The sequence below is a fragment of the Lepidochelys kempii genome, chromosome 1 (genome assembly GCF_965140265.1).
Source record: "Lepidochelys kempii isolate rLepKem1 chromosome 1, rLepKem1.hap2, whole genome shotgun sequence".
Classification (NCBI taxonomy): Eukaryota; Metazoa; Chordata; order Testudines; family Cheloniidae; genus Lepidochelys; species Lepidochelys kempii.
Window position 1 is genome coordinate 186,135,063 of NC_133256.1, and position 23,219 is coordinate 186,158,281.

Sequence of the window (23,219 nt, forward strand, 5' to 3'; positions counted from 1 at the left end):
AAGTTTCTGTTTAACTGAACTCTTAAGACGTATTACTGTGATAGTCCAAACTTTCTATTTTTCTGTATTTGAGTTTTACATCTTCATTGGTAATACTGTAATGTTGCGGGGGGGGGCTAAGGAAAAACTTACAAGGAAATAAAATACCAAGTGCTCCCACCCTCATTTGGTTCCTTACTGGAAGAACATCATCGCAGTCTTCTCATAGGTGAGATCTGGGAAGGTTTTTGCAGTTCTATATGGGCTTTTCACCAGGTTTATGAGAAAGTATGGCCTCTGTGAGTGTGTTCATGTTAGCCAGATCCTGAATACTTAGTGCTTTGAAGATGCGATAATGAGAACTTTGTGACCCCAAATTCAGAGCACTCTGTAGAATGAAATACATTCTAGGGAGTAAAACACCCAAGTACATCAAATTATAGGTACTAGAAACTCTATTGAAAGGCTTACTTTATCTGAGGGGACCCTTGTGATGCCACAGGGACCAAAGAAGGCAATTCAGAGTCTAGAAAGGTGGGTGTGGGAAGGGGTCCAAAACCTGGAATGCTCTGTATTAGCCAAATAACTATTTTTACGAAAGACTACTGAATTTAGTCAACTGCTGAATTTTAAGCATCAATTTCCTAGTTAGCTGAGCACATATGTATAAATGTTATTTTAAAAGTGCACGTTAGTTCGCATAATAAACAGCAAATTAAAGTCTGTTGCTTGAGGTATGTGCTTATAGGGAGATGCAGGAGCATGGTGTATATATGAAGAATGTTACAGAATACATTAGACTGAGTACTGAGAGATGCCAACATGTTTCAAGCAGGTGGACTCTCATCAAACAATTTGTTAAAAATCACAGCTTTTTTTTTATGCTAACAGATTTAATGACTTAAGAGATCTTGTTGGAATCAACTGTTAGAATATACTTTTCAGTGTCTATAGAAATGTTGACCTTTTTGATATTGTGTGTGTGTAAACTTTTTTAGTCATTTTAAGTTTTGATATGAATAAGAATATAGGTAAAAGATTAATTTCTTCAGCCTGGTGTGTTAACTAATTTTTCTCAATAATACATTAAAGGCCTGATTTTTGTTTTTTTTCATTGGAGGTATGGTTTGGCCTAACCTTCACACACTGTGCAAGTTTGGACCTGAACACACTACACTTTTCTTTCACTATCAAATGCATATCAATTCAGATTCTCAACACCTACATGCACATTTAATAGAATTTTTGTTTGCAAACCCCATCACCTGCATGTGCAGGTGGCTAGCCTCGGGAAAGCATGTGTGTGCAAGGTGTGGCCAAGTAGTGAAAATCAGGTCTCTGAACAGATTTAAGCACTCCTGTGTATTTTGAAGTTGTTTAACTTTATGATTCCATTTTCATATCTAGATATTTCTTGGCTTTTTTATTTTCTATTTTAAATATTTTTCCTATTAAATATTTTTGTTTAAATATTTCAAACAGGTGAATACAATTTGCTGGAATGATACAGGAGAATATATATTGTCAGGTTCAGATGACACCAACCTCATAATTAGCAATCCCTACAGCAGAAAGGTAAGTTTACTTTCTGGATAATCAATATTTTACAGTATTTCCCCAAAATCTATCTGCCCTTGTTTTAAACATCTCTACTCCAATTTATAGGAGGGAAGCATTGCATAGCTATGTACCACACTGACAACTTGTTAAGAGCCAGAGGGTTGCACTTACATTAGTTTACGTAAAATGGAGTAGGTTGCAGTTGCAATCATGGAAGCATGGCCCATGGAGACTGCCCTGTTTCAGCTTGGTTTACCATGCCTATCTCTAGCACTAACTTTTGTTACATAATTAACACATACAAATTATAAATACACAAAATGCATAATACTTAATGCACAAAGCAGCATGGACTGCTTATACATGAGATGGTACAAATGCTAATCTCCTTATAGCATTTCTTCTGTTTTCATCCACTCCCTTCTCTAAAACTGGAGGCAAGAGAGAAGCTTTTCATTGTACTCTAAAAGTTTGAGAAATCTGGACTCCGTTGGTTCAAGCTGGGAATAGAGTTCAACTTCCTGAACCAGCCTTGTGTTTTTTTTTTATGCTAAGAGATTGCTGGCATTAATGACTTTTCTGATCACAACTGTGGCAGTATCCTAAGTAAGAAGTGCTGTTAAGTATGCAGTTCCTAAACTATTTTGGATTTTATCAGTAACAAACAGTTTAAAGTTGTGTCTCAGCATAGAATGTGGCGGTGTTCCAATGAAGATCGAGCACTGCAGGCTGAACCTGTAGTCTCCAGGAGCCTGATTTACTTATTAAAGTGAAAGTTAGCTAAGTGTTGTATTGCAAAATTCATTGGGATGGAAGTTGGCTCCTTTTATAGCTTTGAGAATAATTGTAGGAGTTAGAACCTAATATTTGTACAATGTTGATTTTTTTTTTCTTCTGACTTACTGACTTTCCTTAAGTCAGGAAACTTATTACATTTTTTAAGTGCAGCTGTAAAGGTACTTTAAAATATTTGTGTGTGGCTGATGCCTTTCTGGTATTTTGGATGAAAGATATTAAATGGGTTAGTTCCCTTAAATTTTGAAAAAAGAAAAGGAGTACTTTGTTAGTCTCTAAGGTACCACAAGTACTCCTTTTCTTTTTGCGGATACATACTAACACAGCTGGTACTCTGAAACCTTAAATTTTGAGATGCTGCAAATTAAAAGTAGTAATTAGTATTCAAAATGACGTTACATTATATGTGGGGGGAAAGGGGAAGAGGTTTATATTGAACTAGGAAGAGCCAAGTGGGAGGTGGGAAGTGCAATGTAGATTTCTGCTCTGCCAAATCATCTGTCTCTCATCAAATGAGCTGTAGTGCAATGACCCTCAGTAAGTTCATGAAACAACTTTTGCCCTGTACCAAAATTCTTGTAGCTTATGACTGCATCTCCTCTGTGAAGAACTATTGGGGTTTTTCAGAACAGATATACTTTGTGGCACTTATAGACTTATAGATATTAAGGTCAGAAGGGACCATTATAATCATCTAGTCTGACCTCCTGCGCAATGCAGGCCACAGAATCTCACCCACCCACTCCTGCAATAAACCTCTCACCTATGTCTTAACTAGTGAAGTCCTCAAATCATGGTTTAAAGACTTCAAGGTGCAGAGAATCCTCCAACAAGTGACCCGTGCCCCATGCTACAGAGGAAGGCGAAAACCCCCCAGGGCCTCTTCCAATCCTTCCCACCACAGCAGTGTTCCTGCTCAGCCCCCTCTTTTCTCAGTGGGGATGGGACCAAATACCAATAATAATGCTTGAAAGTTAACGTCTGTATGGGAGCTAAGTGGGAAATAGACAGTTATAGGGCCACAGAGGCTTGGATTGGCAAGTGGAGGGACAGGAGTGCTTGCCTACCTAAGATGCTGTAGTGGGAGAATATCTATAGGGTGAGGCCTGGGGGCCATTCATGCCTCCAGTCATGTCTTTTCCCCCACCTATCATTAATGCCTCTTGGCCTTAGAGAAATATCTTTCTCTACTGCTGGTGCTAGTCTGATAAACCTCTTCTGAGTCTTTCAGACCAGTATTCCTGCTGGCAAAGTACAGATGGTTCTGTTGAGTAAGGTGCCTCAGGAACAGAGTTGGTAGTTCTATTGCTGACTTAAACTCAGTTGCATGCCTCCTGTTTCCCCTCCCTCTTGTCATGCTGGGAGGTAGTGGAAGAGAGGAGAAAATTACAGTTGGACTGTCTGATACAAGCTGTTCCCCAAGGCACCTGCTCTGGCTGGTAAACCACCTGTAGTTCATTAGGAAGGGAGATAGGTTAGTCAGACTGCTGTGGGGAGGAGGGAAGAAATTTCCCAAAGTCGAGGGGGATGTTAGTGTGGGGTGAGGTGAATGAACAGTTCTGGGTCAGAGCAAGAGATACTTAAATGATGATTAATCTGAAGTCATTATTGTATTAATAATCCGTCAATTTAAAAATCAAACTTCTGGTCTTCTGGATATAATTTTCTTACATATTATTGCTACAATCAACACCTAAGTTTCCTATGATTGAAAGATCAGAGGAATTACTTTTTCTGGTTTTGATTTATGTTGTGTTCAGCCAATTTTACTGTTTCTCCTATTTGTGTGGGCCTTTTACATAGTAACAGAGAGAGAGGGTTGTTTTTTTTTCCTCCATAAGACAATATCATAAAACCACAAAACCTAGCAGTGGGATTTGAGGGTAGGAGTGTTGTACCTGAAACTACTCTTAAAACTTAATGTTTGAAGTTGACTGTATTTCAAATTGATGGTGACGTTTTTAGTTCTAAGGTGTGTATAAATGTATTCAAGGCCACTGTTTTGTCTTTAGATCGGAGAAAACTAAGCTTTTCTCTATAATAGTAAAGTGCAGTGGTTTAACTAAATCTATTTCAAAAATTGATCTAGTGAAACCACTACAGATCACTAATGTAGAAGCACTTGAACTAAATTGATGTAAACAAAGGTTAAACTAGTTTGTTAGTAACTTGCCTCATGTAGGTAAGGCCTAGGCTTCTAGCTCTTGCTAGCTAAGCTTTTTTATATCAAGGTTTAACCTAAAACCATTTTTATATTGAAGGTAGTGTCTGCTGGGTTTGTAATTCAGGGTTGGGTGAGTGGAGAGAATGCTTATCTTCACAGCATAATAGTTCATGCTCAACAGTAAGTAGCAGTTTGATTCAAGTCTTATAACAGTGTGTCATCACCTCCCAAATTAGCAGAGCCCTGGGCTGGGTTTTCAGAGAAATTAAATGCAGGAAATAGGGGTTGCATAAATGTAAAAGCTTTATTATGTCTTTTCCTTGTGATCTTGACTTTCCATTTTTGTTCAGTGAAAATGTTTGTTTTACCTGTCTGGTCCCAAGACTGGGTGATGTCATTGGCCAAACTCTCTGAGAAAGATCATGTTTAATCCTGGTATTGGTGGGCAGTGAAGTTGGGTTCCTGGGAGGTGTATCTGGCTCTCATGGGTTGTAGTCTTTATAGGTTGCCACTCTGAGAAGAAGCAGGAGTGGCCTGATGATGGAGTGGGAACACTGGGGGCTCATTGTGTTAATTGCTGTGGCTGGATGGGGAAAGCAAAAGGAGGAATCAGTAGTCATGTTTCTCTCTTCCCCATCTGCTGCTTTTGATGGAAATGAGGCTCTTAACAGCCTGCACCCCCTAATGAAAGGGCTTTTAGAAGGTCAGAGCAAGGATGGCAAGTCATGACTCCTGCATTCTGTGACTTGCTGTGCGGTCTTGGATAAAGAACTTACCTCACTGTGTCTGTATACCCATCTATTACATGCAGATAAAGTTCTTTGGGATCATCAATGAAAGACTATTAAAATCCAAAGTGTCTTTGGATGTCCCACACTTTCTGCTTCTTGAATGTAAGATTAGAGTACCATCTCTGTATTTAGGGGGATAAAAATCATGCAGTGAGCTCCTCAGGATGGTCTTTGCCTCTGTTTGGAAAGCACGTAGCAGATTGTGCATGTTACTGAGAATAATGTCCAAAAGATTTGCCACATTTTAAGTAGCATTATTATTGTTAATGCATGTTCATAGCACTAACCCTCACCTGCTCCTCCACAATGTCATCCTGATTTCTATTCTTGGTCTCCCCACACACCTTAATCCCAGATTTCAGAATTGGGGTTAAACCATTTTGTTAACTTTTCCATCACTTTGTATAGGTGTCTTTCTTAAATCTTCATCTATAGTACTACATCTCATAGCAGTATTAGATGACAGATAAAAAATGCCTGTTACACTAGCATGTGTACTATTGCTACAACTTGTGGAACTGCAGTGGTGGGAGATTTTAAGAGTGTAGATGAGGTCCATACATATGGATCTCTTCTTACCTCGGCTGTTTGTTAATTATATTTTGCTGCGAGACCAGTGCAAGTTTACTCCTGGGGGAATTTTGCACCTCTGTGCACATGCAGAATTCATCTGTCCCGCATAATTTTATTTTTTTCTGCAGAAAATACATTCTGCCCAAGAAGTGTTGCAGTTACACCTTTTCTCCATCAGAGGCCGCTGTAGCGCCATAACAACCAACAGCATGAATGAAGCAGGCTGTTCTGGTGCCACAGCGGCTTGTGATGGGAAAAAGGTGGAACTGCAGCACTTTCAGGGCAGAATGTATTTTCTGTGGGGGAAAAAATGTTGTGTGCACGCATAGTGGCACAGAATATCCCTGAGAGTAGAAGTTCATCACAGCACCCAGCCTGCAGAGCCAGGTTAGCACAAAGTGGGGCACATGGGGCTGCTGGGGGGTCACACACTGGGGTTCAGGATGGCTTGTGTGGGCGACAGACTGGAGTGCAGGCTTAGGAGCTAATGGGGTGACAGTGTTGAGCCAGAAGCTGAATGGAAGTGTGGGTGCAAGGCCACATGGGGATGGGGGCTGCAGGGACACATGGGGATGGGGGTGGAGGCTACAGAGACCCATTGGAATGGGGGTGCGGGGACAGGAGCAGATGTGCCTAACTGAATGGGAGATGCTTGGGGTCAACCAGGGTCTGCATGGGGGAGGCTCCTCAACTCCCTAACAATCCTGCCTCTCCCCTCCCCAAAAAAGCCTGTTCCATATTTTTCCCACCCACACCCAACAACCCTCCAGGTTCACTCCAGGCTCCTTCCCTCTCCCTCAGATCCTCTGTTACCCCAGACACCCCCAAGCATTTGCACTGCTTCTGATGGGTGCGGGAAATACAATTTCAATACAATACAATTCTGTATTCTAATTTAAATGAATTACTCAAAGTTCTGTATTAATATGTCTAGCAAGGAATCTATGTGTTAAAAAAAAATTACCAGAATCTTTTTTTGGTCTGTATTGCTACAGACATACTTGCTGACAGATATTTTGAAATAAATTACCAAAATAATTTAAACTGGCACGATTATATTGTGTTGTTTTGGCAAATAAAATATGCAGAATTTTACAGAATTTTAAAATATTGTGCGCAGAATTTTTAATTCTTTAGTGCAGAATTCCCCCAGGAATAACTGAAAGGTTGATGGCTCAAACTTTGATTCATGTCTGTCTGACAGCTTGCAAATTGAAGGCATTCAGTTTGCATTGAGTATTGTTCCCCACCCCAACTGAGGAACCACTTGAGTTCCTACAGCTGCATGTAACTAGTATTTCAAAACTAGTATAGACCCTTACTAAGCAATATGATGGAACATAAACTGATGATGCAGCTGATGATGCATGCCAACTTGTGAGTGAGAAACATTAAATTGTTTTGCTCTCTGGAAAAAAATTGTAGCAACATACTGGTAATTTATCAATGTTCAGGTAAACCCTGAAAAAATTCTTATATTGCACTATTTCACAAGGGTTAACCACAATTTAGCAAAATAAAAAGTGAAACCAAGGTTTTTAAATTTAGAACATATGCAACTGATAAAACATGTGTAATCAAGGACAAGCCCTCTTAATAGTTACACAATCTATCTTGGGAGGATGAAAATGTGCATACATAATAAAATTCCTTGCCAGTCCAGATGGTGTTCTAATATAATATTCACTTAGCTTGAATGGGCCATATGTTTTTGTGGCTTGAGAGACCCAGAGTGAAAAGAATGTTACTGAGTTTTCTAATATAACTATAAATCCTAATGGAAAAGGCTGTCCTGATTTTACTTATTCATGGGCACCTGTGATGAACTCTTCTGAGTGGGATCTTCTTTTCTTATTCTGCTCAAGGAAAATGATACTTAAAACTAAGACCTAATTTTCTGTATCTAAACATTTATTTGTATTAGACAAGTGACAATACACAGCAAGAAAATGCAGGTTACTTAAAATCTAGCTGTGGCAAGAATTTTATGAGCTATGAGGGCAGTAGATCTACACTTGGAAAATGGTGGAATTTAGATTGGGTTTGTCTAGCATGTGTTAGCTAAGCCCAACCTAAACTCAACTACTTTTCCTAGTCATACCTCATGTGTTCGTTCCACTCCATCTCTGGACCTAGGGATTTGTAAATAAAACCGGTGACTTCAATTTTTACTTTAAGTAAAATGCCTGAATTATAGTATAGTGAAGAATTTAGTTACAATGAATAAAGATTTTAGTTTCACTTTATAGGAGCTATAATTTAAATGGAATTTCCAAAAGAAAGTTTATTCGTCCTATATATTGCTGCTAGAAGTAGGATATTTATGGTTAGGAGCAAGAGAAATGAGCCAACTAGCCGATTGCTCTGTCCCAATGTTTCAGTGTGCAATAAGACACAATTTAAAGTTTTGCAGTTCCATTACTCCCACTTCAGTTGATTTTCTGTGTAATATCTAAGCAACTGCAAATTTTTGAATGTGAAATGTAAAATATTTTGTTTACCTTTTGTGGAAAAGGTCTGAGGCCTTAATTTTGCCTAGGAGGCCAAGTGGTGCTCTGAAGCAAGCATTTTGCTACTGTTTTTTTTTTTTTTTTTTAAAGGGGGGGAGGGCATTGTGGTGGCTGGTAATGAAATAGAGCTAAACCCCACATATTAAATCTTCTCTCCTTTTTCTCTGCTTGTGCACAAACAGCTTTTGTGACAGGTGCCTCTAATTTTCCCTTTCTGTCAGCACAATAAAGAGAGCAACAAGGGATATATGGGGAAGGTGAGGGAGGGGCTGGAAATACTAACTGTTGACTGTGTTACCATAGAATGCAGTTGGAGGCAGGGAGGGAATGGCATCATTCAATCCATTATGGTACTGCTGTACATGAAGTGTAGCTGGGGATGAGAGGGACTGAGACAGATGGGGCTGATGATGAAGCTGAGAGCTTCCTTCCTTCAGTGAAAGTATACAACAGTACTGAGAGCTGCACATAGCTTTCCACATCCTTTCTGTAGTGGGGGACCCAAAACTGGATGCAGTACTCTAGATGTGGCCTCACCAGTGAATAGAGGGGAATAATCACTTCCCTCGATCTGCTGGCAATGCTCTTACTAATGCAACCCAATATGCCGTTAGCTTTCTTGGCAACAAGGGCACAGTGCATTGGATTCTTCCATCCGAAGTGCAGGACTCTGCACTTGCCCTTGTTGAACTTCATCAGTTTTTTTTTTTTGGGCCCAATCCTCTAAGTTGTATAGGTCACTCTGGACCCTATCCATACCTTCCGGCATATGTACCTCTCCCCCCAGTTTAGTGTCATCCAAAAACTTGCTGAGGGTGCAATCCATCCCATCATCTAGATCATTAATGAAGATGTTGAACAAAACCAGCCCCAGGACCAACCCCTGGGGCACTCTGCTTGATACCGGCTGCCAGCTAGACATCAAGCTGTTGATCACTACCCATTAAGCCTGACGATCTAGTCCGCTTTCTAGCCACATTACAGTTCATTCATCCAATCCATAGTTTTTTAACTTGCTGGCAAGAACACTGGGAGACCGTATCAAAAGCTTTGCTAAAGTCAAGATATATCACAATATATGATATGATATACCATATATATCATAACAAACAGAGAAGTTATTAGGGAATGGAGAAAAGCCTCATATTATTTAGTTTGTTTTTTATTTGGGAGCTCAGATATAGTTTGGTGTGAAGTCAAAAATATTTCTGTCATGGAATGTGAGGGGAGGTATCTGTCAGAACCACCTCTTATTTTGGGCATTAGCTGTGACTGAGCTAAAGCATCTTAATATAATGGAAGTCATCCATTGAGATCTCTTACTTTGGCAGCAGAGCTCTGTGGATTTGGTGCTGAACTCTTCGCTCATTTTAAACAAAATTGAGCTCTGAGGGGTTTTTTTTACATTTCTGTTTTATATAATTTTTCTGAACCTACCTGAATAAAGAGGAGAATGCAGCGAAATAAAGTGAATTGATAAGCTCTCTGGATACGTAATATATGGTTGTATCCATATCTTAGAACATGCAGAATATTAAGTAATATATTGTTAGCACTTGCATAAATCATTTTAAAAAGTTTGAAGTAATGCTTTTAAAATACAAGGCAAGAATTTACAGAGAAACTTGATCTCTGTAAAACTTCCTTTGATTAAGTTAATTGGTGGAAAGCTTTAGAAGTCCTTGTCATATTGTAAACATCTTGTACTAACATGAGAATGAGACGGTTGCTAGAAAAAAAAATGAAATTGTCAGTCTGGTTTCATTGTCAGAGGTGGGAGAAATAAAGTAAATCAAAGTGGAAAAGCACACTTAGCTTTTTAATTTTGTTCAGTTTTAATATTCTAATTTAAGGTGGGTTAGGAAATGAAAGCATACAGAACATTTTGCCACAAAATATTGAGACCCTATAAAAGATTATGGTAACATAAATAGCATTACATTGCTAAATTGTACTGTGTATGTATGATTTTAAAAAAATCATTGCTGAATTAAATATGCGTCATGTTAAAATGTTTGGTAATAAACTAATAGTCAAGCCTGGAATTTTTAGTGCCCTACAGTAGTGAGGTTAAATTCCAATTTAGAAGTAGGGATGCTGTGAAACCCACCATAAAACTTTTTCAGTTCTACTTTTTAATATGATTTTGCTCTTTTATAATTTGTGCTATTTTACCTTTGGGATAACTTCAGGACAGTACATTTAAAAAGTAAATAGTGTGCTCATATTAGATTTCTTGCTCCCTTTAGGTCTTCTCAGCTGCTACTGCCAGCTGTCTAGTGGCTCATTACCACTTCATGTAATGCTGCCTCTTCATGCTCCAGGATAAGTGTCCAAGAGTCAAAATCTTTAAAATATAGGTACTGGCTATTTCAAGAAATACTTCTAGGGCAGTGGTCCTCCAACTCTTTCATTTTGCAGACCATTTTGATGTAGAGCGAGAGAGAGCATGCATATGCCTCTTGTATACCACCTTATCTCCCAATCCATTCCTTTCTCACAGCATTTTCTTTGTTTTATGGACAACAGACTGTGTACATTACTAGCATTCCATACTCTGGAACTTTGGGATTATTGGCTGAAAGTTTATTTTATTTTTCCATGTGTTGCTATTTGTTTTGAAAATATTAACCTAACACAAGCCTTTCTTGTTTGCTTTGTAGGTTTTAACAACCATTCGCTCAGGACACAGGGCAAATATTTTTAGTGCAAAATTCTTACCATGCACCAATGACAAGCAGATTGTGTCCTGTTCTGGAGATGGAGTAATTTTTTATACTAATGTTGAGCAAGATGCTGAGACCAACAGACAATGCCAATTTACGTGCCACTATGGAACTACCTATGAGGTATTGTATATCATCTCTGTATAAAAGCACAAGATTTATTTAAGACAGGAAAAATAGGTGTCGGTGTTGATATTAGCTAGGATTTCAGTCTGACAGTGACAACTCATTTCTATGCTTCACAGTCATTTAAATTAGTTTTCCTTTGATTTGTAACTTTTAGGGGTCATTTCATATGTAATTTCCTTTAGTAGAGAAATAAATTGACCAAATAAAGGAGACTCTAAAGTCAAGTATTGTTAAGGCCACTTTCCCTGCAAAATATATAAGCAGATAGCAACAGATACATAATAGCGCCTGTTTATCTACGTGATAGGGGGACAGGTAGTTTGTATATCATTTTTTATTAAAGGGAGAAAAACAAGGCCTTTACTGTACCAAGGTAAATATAAATATAAAATCTTACAGAGAATTTCCTAGCTTTCAGCACATTTTCGCCTTTAAGTTACAGATACATCTTTATAATCTTAAGGACTTTTTTTGGTGGAAATAATACATTACAATCATCATTAATCCTCAAAACCCCTATGTTAGTAATATCCCCATTTATTTTACAGATGGGCAAAGCAACACAAAGTGTGTTTAAGTGACTTGGCAAAGCTGTAGTAAAAATCAGAAGTTCCTGACTCCAGTTTCATGCTAAATTCACTAGACAATTTTGCCTCGTTTGCCTTACTGACTTACCCATACTAAATTTTACAAAAGATAAAGATAAACTGTCACCACTTTCTTGGAGTTGTCAACATTCCATCTTAGTTTTCCAGTATTTTTCAAATGCTACTTTCATAATTATCTAGCTCAGACCTTCCACTATTAGTTAGTTCTTGATAGATCCTTTGGTTTTTATACAGAGTGGACAAAAGATATTAGAAGAATCAAATATACTAGTATCAAACAAAGCAAAGGAATGGTGATTCATGTCAAAATGGAACATGTCTAAAGAGCTGTCTGAATTAATTTCTCATTATGTGGTAGAAGTTTCTTTAACAATATATGTCTGTGTGCAGTTAAAGGACTTGTCAGAAATGTTTAACTGAAGAATGTAGTCTTCTCAGGAGATGTGCAGGGCAACCCTATGGAGCTCATTTTGTATTTGTAGACTGGATGCAGCTTGATTTCAATAGTCTTAGGGCAGGTATAAACTTAAAACAGCTGCACTGTTGTAGCACTTCAGTGAAGATGCTACTGTGCCAATGGGAGGGTTTCTCTTGTCAGCATAGTTAATCCACCTCTGTGAGTGGTGGTAGATTAAATCGATGGCAGAAGCTCTCCTGTCAACATAGCGCTGTCTACACCAGGGATGGATTTTTCATATCCCTGAATGATGTAGTTATACCAGTGTAAGTTTTTATAGTGTAGAACTGTACTCAGAATTGCTTGTCACTTTTGCCAAAGATCATCTTAGGTTCCTCCCTCACACCAGTTATTTCTTTTTTGAGATGCGTTTAATTTGTGTGTTCTCGTTTATTTTGATCAGGAAGCTATTGCTTCCTTAGTGGCATTCTCCTCCTTATCATGGGAGCTAAGATCACTTCATATTTTTAAACAGCTTCATGTCTGAACATGATTCGCTATCTGATGTTGCTCTTATTTATCCAGCCCTTAACTAGACTGTATGAGTTGATCTTACCCTCATTGCATCCCAAAAATATGGAAGAGAATGGTGTAGCCTGTCACTCCACCCATGGTTTCAGAAGAGTCTCTGAGGATTGAGATATGAGTTACTAAGGGCCAAGGCTACTCAACACGATCACGATCTAGATTTTAATACCGACTGTGTTCTCATGGTAAAGAGGTAAGAGTTCAGTCAGCGGTGACAGTGGTATTTACCTATAGTGTTAACTACCAAGCCTTGCTGGATAAATATGAATTTGATATATTGAACAAGTTGAGTTATTTTCCTTTTATAAAAGAGAACAAAGTAGTTGAAGATTATTCCAGAAGAAAGTGAACAGCCAAGCATTAGGCTAGGAAAACTGGAGCAGCAGAATCTTGAATATAGACTAAGAAACATACATATATGTAGTGCAAATGCAGTTTCCAGCACCCAGTTCAGCTGAAGATCAGAGTAACCGTGTGATACAGGGCGGTGCCAGAGGAAAACAATTAAAGGATAAGTTAATGAATGTGGTGAGGAATGGAACCCCATTTTTGCATCTCCTGGGAACTTGTTCTAGCCTAACAAGTCATCTTGCGTCAACTAGCATAATACCTTCAACTTCAAGAAATAGCTTTCTCAATAGAGCTTAAAACTTGATGTCTCAAGTTCCGTTCTTCCATTCTTCTTTGTTTTTAGTCTTACGTGATTCCTGAGCCTGTGACTAGACTTCATCAGTCTATTGTCCATTCACAGATATTTCTTTAGAGAGTAGATTCATGACATTCCTTCTTCAGTTTTACTGAGCATGGTGCTCACAACATTTTGGTTAAAGTATACATCCTATACAAAACTTCTGTTTTGTAAATTCCACTGTGACTCATTAGTTGTTCATCTGTACCAGGCAGAGTTATTCTCCGGAATGATGCAACCTTGAACTCTGACCATGTACAGGTGTTAGAAATGGGTATCTGGTAAATGTTAGGAATATTGAAGTGGTGGCATTGAAGTAGATGATTAGGGGCATGGCTGTGTTTGACTTGTGTTAAGTAAATGCTAATGGAGGGAAATCCTTTTTGTTTTTTAAATAGAAATAGCGTGTAGTGTTTATCATTTTGAGAAATTACTGATTTGTAATGTTTTTAATTAAAGTTATGGAAAGATGTTTCTAAAATCATCTATAGTTTGTTGAAAATCTCAACCACAGTGTATTTTTAGGAGTTGATTTTGTTCAGAGTTAAGTTAGCCTATTTTGTTAGAAGTGAAGGAGATTGTATCCACAAGTACAACACACAAGCTGCAGATGACATAACAGAAAAGGTGAAGGTGAAATCATAGTTACTGGTTTTCAGGGTAGGTTGAGGATTTAAAGAGTGATTCTCTGACTTTTCTATGGTTCTGTTGGTGGTATATGCACTTCAGCAGCTTCTACTATTTTCAGAACAGTTCTTTGATAGAATATTTGTAAAATACTTTAGGATAGAAAGGTACTTTATAAATGTATAACTTATTTAAATATTATTACTCTACCTAAAACCTATCTTGTTGTACTTGAATAATGAAGCAGATACAAAGTTGTGTAGCACAGTGAGCACTGATCTTAGATCCCTGAAACTTCAAAGCTCAGCAGAGCAAGTAAGAGGTAGTATTGGGGAGAAAAGAATTGACTTGCAGATACACTTGGAATTAATTTGTCTGTTTGTTAGATGCTTCATCTCATTTAAAAGTATTTTTTGACCATGGGGGAAAATGTGTTTAAGAAGTCTGAGTTTATTTTTCAACTGTATTTAATTGCCTCATTATATAAAAATAGAACTTTGTCTCACTATATTCTCTAAATAACAAAAGCTAATATTATCTGCCCCTAAGGTACTAATTCTGAATTAAAGAATGGGATAGATTTTAGACTGGCTTCATCACTTGGAGCTTGTGGCAATTACAGACCATGACTGACACACCTCACAATAAGGAAGCTTGTGGAAATTCATGAGCACTGTGTCATTGTTTTATGAGAGACAAGTTGTGGGAGAAGAGGAATGGAGTATATTTTTGAGAGCCAGACACACACAAAATGGGCCTCTGGAGACTGGAGTATTTGCAGTTTATACCTGGCAGTTCAAAAACTATGAATAGTCACTACCAAATACCAGACTTTGCCGCTATTCACATTATTTCTATTTCAGAAAGAGAGTATACTTCTAAGGATAATTCTTGCCTTCATATTTCCAGTGTATCAAGATTTTTTTGTACAGCTAAATTTTTTAGATTGATAATTTAATGATAGCTAGTTATATACGATATCGTGTTAAGGGTCAATATTTATGAAGTCAGCTCAGATTACAGCTACTGATATTTATTTCATTTTTTTAATAAAAAGAAAAGAAACCCCTTGCTCCTTACAAATTACAGCATATTTAATAGTGAATTATAAAATACTGTATTGTTACCAATATAATCAAAACTAAACTACAGCAGTTGAAATAAATGAATGTGGTACATTTGTGCTTCATTATTACTTTTGCCTGGTGTTCATCTACGGCCTGAAGTCGATGGAAAAACTCCCATTGACTTTAATGAAAGTAGGATCAGCCTGTTACTTACTAATTCAGAAATTCGCTCTGTCTGCTCTTGTCAGTAGTGTGAAAGAGTGAGGTTCTGCTGCACTTAACTTGTGATGGTCTGGTAGCTGTTTTTCAGACACTGAGCTCCTAAAGGGAAGGGTACTGTTGAACAACCAAAAATGTGGACAGCCTAATGACTGGAATAGTAATTCTAGGATTTCCAAACTTTAAACAAATTTCATTACTTCATTCTGTGTAAATTAGTGGCTTGAGTTGTACATATTTAAATGAAAGATGTTTACATTTTCCATAAGATATCTTTAAAATTCTCTTTTGTATATAAAGAAATAAAGTGTGTGATCATATCACAGTTCACATGCCTTCATCCACCTGAGGTGTTCTGCTCTGTAATATTTGGCACTTCTTGTTCTCTATAATTTATGGAATGATTTGTTAAATGAATCTGGACCAATGATTAGTTTTCTGAGAACACCCTTATTTGGAATATCACTACATCTTTGTAGGAATTGATAGCTTTCCTGAGATCAGCAATATGGTGTAATAAAACAATTCAGTGAAAGTGAAGAAAATATTGATTGATGCATTGAAGGATAGGGAGCAATAATAGACTTCAGTTCATTACTGTATCTTGCATGGAAGAAGCAACTTGATTGGGGGAACAGTGTTGGTAAGTATTTTCCTGTGGTTTGTATGGGGTTGGATTTTAAGACTACAGTGTAGTTATTGTTAAAATATTCTCTTGTTGCATAATAGAAAACAAAATGAACCTGTCTTTTATTCTCACTTTAGATGCTAATTATTTATCTAATAACTGAAAATATCAAGTTTGTGCGTCATTTATGCAATAGGCAATGGAAGTGTTTGTGGGATTTAATTGCTTATTTCAGCTGCTGGAGGACTATCTGTAAGGTTGTTTTAAAGACTAATACAAACTATTTTAAATTTTCAACTTTTGACTTTCACTTTTGATTTTTTTCATAGAAATCTTGAGCGCAATTAAAAATTACCCTGTGATTATTGCTCACTAATATTAAAGGCTTTATTCCCAAAATTATATTCTTTCTTGAACTATTAATGGTACTGACTTTTTTTCATTTCAGATTATGACAGTACCAAATGATCCCTATACTTTCCTCTCTTGCGGTGAGGACGGAACTGTAAGGTGGTTTGATACTCGAATCAAAACAAGTTGCACAAAAGAAGATTGTAAAGATGTAAGAACCAAAATTTCCAATAAGATGACAGAAATATAGGGCTATAGTATTAATATTAGAATCTGAACCCTAATAAGGTTTCTGAGGGCCCCGATGAGCTGACTGAGGCATGTTGTAGAGATTATCCTGGAGCCAGAAAAGAGTGCTGTTTGGACTCTGTACATCTGAGGTACATTTATGAACCTCTGGTTTGGTTTACTTCAAACTTGGTAGAAAAATTCTACCTTGGCCTCAAACCTAACCTTCCAATCCTGAGGCTGTGATGGCTTTTTTTTGTGCATTTTTGAGGTGGTGTTGTAAATTAAGCTTATAATGGAAGCTCAGCTGCAACTTTAAACTGTCGAGCAGCCTCTGTAAAATAGTGGTGTAATAAACATATTAGATCAGATTAATCACTGATGTATCTCCCTGGATGGTATTAATTTCATCCATAGTGTTTGGATTCCAGAAAACGTTTGGTACTGATCTAGATAAAAACTGACCCCCAAAATGTGTGTTATACATATTGCCCCTTGGTCCCAGTCTCTTCTGTTCTGTTTTCTGCATTGTGTTCCATTTTAGGGTTTGGTTATTTTTGGTCCCCAGTCTTGTTACATTACTCTTACTACATGACATTCCTCTATTCAATTATCTGCCCATAAACCAAATCTATTCTAATCCTTTTGAATTAGTTTAGACACTTCCTGCCTATTTGCAATTCTTTCTATCCACATCCTGATTTCTTTGTTTAAGAAAATCCAAGCAGTTGTTAGCCCTCTCTACCCTTAACTCTTAGCTTTTTTTAGGTTGATATAATGCTGTTTTTCATTCTCTGATTTCTTTTGTCCATTGCAGTAACTCTTCCCTGTAACACATTTACCACCTATCTGTATAGGGCCAGATTTGGCTCTTTCGTACAAACATGATTGCAGTACCTTGACTAGTGGGGCTGCATCTTTTTTTTCCAGTAGTATTTTACTTCAGATGCTTAGGAGCTATTTTGTAAGTGCAGTATCTTTGTTTTATTCCAGGATATTTTAATAAACTGCCGACGTGCTGCCACCTCTGTAGCTATCTGTCCTCCAATACCATACTATCTTGCTGTGGGCTGTTCTGATAGCTCAGTAAGAATATATGACCGGCGAATGCTTGGCACAAGAGCAACAGGTGAGAAGTAAACATTAAGTAAATTTTTCTAGCAGCAGACAGTTCTAGTTTGTCTGGTTTATGACTTAAGCTTAGTTTTATGTAAGATCTAGGCTTTTAAAAAATATTGTATATTGGATATTACTAAAAAGTACAGTAAAGCCTGCAGGGAAATATTTTGAAAGATTATTTGATTATTTGTAAATAAACAGTGAATGCTATTATTAAGGTGGCCAAAACTTCCTGCAGGTTAAATGCAGCACATGGAATTCTATAATGTCTCTTAGGGCTCTCTTGGAACGTGCAGCACACAGAGACTAGTGGTTCCAGTATGCAATGCTCTGTCTTTATTCAAGTAATTGTTTACAAAAATAAACCACACTGGAGCACTGTATGATTGCACCTCTAGGTTGTGCATGCCACATTTCTCTAGTAAAAATGAGGGCAGGAACTGTCTCAGTGACATGTACATTTACTGCATCCATGTCAGCCCTATGTTTGTGTGCTTTTGCTTCATTAGAAAATAGTTTCTTGCAGAAAGGGATCTTGTGAATTTTACAGATTCTCATAGAAAACATTTAACTTCTCAGTAGTTGTCACTGTTCCTGACATACTAGTAGCCTTCAATATTTGCCTAAAGTTATTACCAAGTTTCTAAATTTAGATAATGTGTGGTGAGATCATTCATGCTAAACAGTGTGGGTTGTTGTCTGGCTTGTTGGAAAAGGTGTGTGACCATTTACAGGGCTGGAGAGCCAGGGAGTAACTTTCTGCTGTAGCTGCAGAGGAGGTCAGCGTGGGGATGCTGATCCATCCCCCCAGATGACTGAAGAGAGGGAGGACTATATTGGTCCATGCTGGTGCAGGAAAAGCCCTTTTTTATCTCGACCAGGTGGAGCAGCACCCATTCTTTCACCCATGGAAGTGGTGAAACACTGGGGTTTGTCAAGATCCACTGTGAGAATTGCACTAGTCACTCCTTTCTCAAGGGGCTGGGAAGGAAATTTTCCTTCACTGCCAGATTGGCGAACACGAATTGGGTTTTTGTTCTTGTTTTTTTTTTTTTTTCCTTCTGCACAGCGGGTTTGAGGGGCTTAGCTGGGATAAATATGAACTGGGAGTTACTCTGTGATGTCACAACTCATTATATAAATGTGTGGCAGATGTCAGGTACTCCATAGAAGAGGCATACAGTGATTGGATAAAATGGATCGATAAAGGATTTAGAGGTGGTATTCTTTAAAGGAGTGGAAATGGGGTTTGGGGCTCCTATGACTCGTATGGCAGGGAGCCTATCTCTTCCCCCCCCCCCCCCCGACAGTCACCCCTAGAGCCTCATTTGAGTGTGTGGGGGATGGTGAGAACTCAGTAGTGGGTTGGTTGGGGACCAGGATCAATAAGGGGAAGGGCTGACAGAAGCCACCTGGGTGTGTATTGAAATGATCATGGAATTACCTGAACTGTACGCTTCTATCTGCCGGGTACTCCCAGACATTTAAGCGTAAAGTTGTGGTCTAGTTAAACCACATCCAGTGTCTCCTATCCTTCCAGCACATCCGGACAATGACTGGAGTATTTAATACACTGTTTAATTATGAAACTGTTTTACCTTAGGGATGTGATCAACTCTTGAAACAGAGATTTCAAATGTAACTATTATGGGAATTAAGCTGGCCTTTGGTTTGTGGAGCTCTATGAGAAGTAAGATATGCAGGGTCTTACTTTGTCAATTTAGAAGGAGCAAACTACTGTCTTATTAATCGCACTGTGGCTGGTTGTTTCAGAGTTTGCATGCAAGCCCAAAGGTATCAAATGCCTAAGACAACCAGCATGACAAGCCATTGTATGTTTGCATTGAAGTCTCTATCACTTCCTCTCCTACCCTCCACAGATAGTCTGACTGGGTATTTCTTTTGCTGTGAAAATTCAATGAGGGACATGTGTGGGGGGTCTCATTGTGAAAGCTTGAATCTAGTCCTTACCCAGTAAGGTGACCAGATGTCCCAATTTTATAGGGACAGTCCAGATATTTGGGTGTTTTTCTTATATAGGCTCTTATTACACCCAACCCTGTCCTGATTTTTCCAACTTGCTGTCTGGTCACCCTATTACCCAGATAAATCAAGTAGTCTTTGCTTTCCTCTAACAGACAGTGAAGGGGGTGTGCCAATGTACATGCACATATGTGTAATATAGCTTGATTGTGTAGCAATATCTTAAGGTGACCAGACAGCAAATGTGAAAAATCGGGACGGGGTGGAGGGGTAATAGGAGCCTATATAAGAAAAATACCCTAGAATTGGGACTGTTCCTATAAAATTGGGACATCTGGTCACCCTACAATATCTATAGTCAAATCTGGCACAGTGTTTCTATTCTAAGACCCTATTGTCAGTTGCTCAGAACTTTCTGAAAGCTTGAGTTATTGGGATGAAACTTTCTAGTTCTGGTCTTTGCCCAAAGCGATTTTTTAGCTTTAAAGATTAGAATAATGAGGAAAATTTGTTCAGATGCTTTGGTAGAAGTAGGAAAAATACTTTTTTCTCACTGTAAAAATAAAAATAAAAATTATAACCTTTTCATGAATGGCTGTACGGTCAAAACAGTGGGAAGTAGAAAACTTAGACTTTGACAGGGAAATAACCTTTAGGGCAGGGACTTTTAATCTTTTAATCTCTCAAACACCATGCAAAGTAACAGTAATATATACATGATTAGTTTATTTTTTTCTAATACTTTTGGGTGGGAGTGCAGTCATCCCAAATGCATGTCAGTAAAACTTTTATACTACACAATATCATCAAACTGCTAAATACTACATTTCATAGAAGCTTATTTTAAAAATACTTTAATTTCATTTTTTATTGCTACTTTTTTTCATAGTTCTCTATCTTCAAAGCATTGTTGCCTTTGTGTTGAATTCAGCTGTATAGACCTGTAAGGGGGAGAGGGAAAATGATAAAAAAACATTAGACACTTGTATAATTGTTCTGTGCAGAATATAGTGATTTTAAGAGCTGGCACACCAGTACTGGCAGCAAATGCTATGTCTCATTTAAAAGCAGACTCCTAGCTCATCTGCTATGGTATAAAGAATCCATTATTATCCCTGATGCATTGAGGTAGTACACACTGAACTTGTCATTATTCTAGCACTGAATATTCTCAATTGCAGGCCATTTTAGTTTTGGAGAGAAATCCATACATGTCAGAAAAAAGAGATCTGTAAATGATTTGTAAAAGAGATTATTTTCAATCTGTTCAGAGGTTTGGAAGGTTATAAATATTTCCAGTGGAGATTCATTAGTGGGTAAAGCACAGGTGAGTTGGTCAAAGGAGAAATGCAATTTATGTTTTGAAATTTCAAAGGAATATCATCACCACATATGCCACATGTCTTTAGATAAGTATGTGTACATAGCAATATGACCTTAAATGTTGAAGGGAATATCTTTTAGATCCCTTCTCTAATTGGTTGTGGTAATTTGAATTATTGTGTTTTGTATTGTAAATATTTTTAGTATTGATAACATTCTGTTTCCAATAAGTGTTATAGATACAGTGGCAAGTGATATGCTATATAACACATTAATCTTGTGTGTACACTAAGAGAGAGAGGTTAAAGTACCAAAATAAAATATTTACAAGATCTGACTTGTCGCTTTTGTGCCATATTTAGTATTTCTCTAGCTATAATTCATACTATTTTGGCTGTTTTGTTAACCATATATTTGCAAACTGAAAATGTGTTATAGTTTGCACTTTTTTTTGTTATTGTTTTAGGTAATTATGCTGGTCGGGGCACTACAGGAATGGTTGCACGTTTTGTTCCTCCACATCTTAATAACAAATCCTGCAGGGTAACATCTCTGTGCTACAGTGAAGATGGGCAGGAGGTCCTTGTTAGCTATTCTTCAGATTACATATACTTGTTTGACCCTAAGGATGACACAGCCCGAGAACTTAAAGTTCCTTCTGCAGAAGAGAGAAGAGAAGAGGTGAGTGAGTGATTAATATGATCTGTTGTCATCTATTTGGGCAGTTTTTCCTTGGTGTAATTATTGACACCAATGGTATTGCCCTAAAGATGAATTTGACAATATTGCTGAAAGAATAGTTGTGTGATATGACCCTGAATGTACAAGGCACTGTGCCATCACACATTGTGCAGACAGAAAACCATCACTGTCAGAGCTCTTCCTGTAATACTTAATCTTTATAAACCAGAAGAAATTTACAAAACCTGAGGAAATTCTCTTTTGGGCATAAGAAAATTCTGCCCAAAGATACTTTAGGAGAAAAAAAAAATCAGTCTATAAAAACAGGGGCTCTTAAAGAAAGTATCTTAGTAGCCTTGTTTTTGTACTCAGCAATGCTGTAATAGAAGAGAATGATTTTACAAAAACTGTAAAATACAGCAGAACTTGTTTTTATAGGGTCTAATCCTGTGAAATAGAGCAGAGCCTGAATTGAAAAGGTTTTGCTTGGCCACAGGTAAACTGAAGCTTGTGAATTGGCTCATATGGGGGAAAAAGCAGTTTGCCTTTCCCCTTCAGCACTGAGCTTAGGTCACTGATATTTGCTGCGTGTAGGTCCACTAGTTACACCTCCATTTATGTGACAGTACTAACATCCTCCATCCCCAACTTGTTTCCCTGCAGTTGACCCTTTGTGGCTAACATGCTGATGGCAAATGGGGCAAAGTTATCCTAAATGGATTCTTCACTGCCTGCCTACTAGCACATTGAAATTCCTTATTTCCTGCTGGTTTTGAGCCTTATGTGAGCACACAGCGGTTTTCTAGTTTGGACTCATAGAGTGAATGCTATTTACCATAAAGTGGAATGAAAGATTTAAATTGTTTAAATGAATTAATGGCAAAATGCAGTTCTGGAAGCAGTGACCCTCTGCTTGTTGCCATATGCTGGAATTTTGGATATTTTTACATTTAAGACCAGTTGTCCACACATACAGCACTGGCAAAGTCTACTCTGCTGGAGTTGCAGGATACGCTGGAACAGTTTACTTATATGAAATTCTGTTCGAGATATAGAAGCAGCAATGTGTGATAACAGCATATTTCCCTGAAGACAGAAATAGCAACAAGAAGGATCAACAGACCTGTCAGGAACTCATTGATACGTATTTTAAAATAGTATGTCTCAGTAACAAAAATGAGTTTGTTTTGTTTAACTGTGTGCCATACATGTGAAACAGAAAAGAGAAAAATTAAATTTTTTTTCTAATTTATAATCTTTGAATACCTTTTAATCTAGAAGTATTTTTAAATATATAATTTTTATAAGTTGAATGTTATGTTCTATAGGTTACGAAAACTTTCAACACTTTAATTCAAGATGAATTTCTGTCTACAAAATTCCACTAAAACTGTATAAAACTCATTTGTGCAAGCTCCTTTATACTGCAGAGGTTTGTTAATTATCAATGGCCTTTTTTGTCCAAGTCTTTACGAAAGCTTATTA

The 23,219-nt window shown here is 37.6% G+C and overlaps 1 protein-coding gene across 7 annotated transcripts in view; it reads left to right on the top strand.

The window, feature by feature from the left end:
• Nucleotides 1-23,219, top strand: part of LOC140895389 (DDB1- and CUL4-associated factor 6-like) — a 247,260-nt gene that overhangs the window by 131,112 nt on the left and 92,929 nt on the right. For all 7 annotated transcript variants that reach the window (XM_073304939.1, XM_073304947.1, XM_073304957.1 and 4 more), the window contains 5 exons: nucleotides 1,462-1,554; nucleotides 11,036-11,221; nucleotides 16,498-16,611; nucleotides 17,622-17,757; nucleotides 21,520-21,734. In XM_073304939.1, the coding sequence (XP_073161040.1) occupies nucleotides 1,462-1,554; nucleotides 11,036-11,221; nucleotides 16,498-16,611; nucleotides 17,622-17,757; nucleotides 21,520-21,734 (744 nt within the window). The remainder of the gene's footprint in view (nucleotides 1-1,461; nucleotides 1,555-11,035; nucleotides 11,222-16,497; nucleotides 16,612-17,621; nucleotides 17,758-21,519; nucleotides 21,735-23,219) is intronic.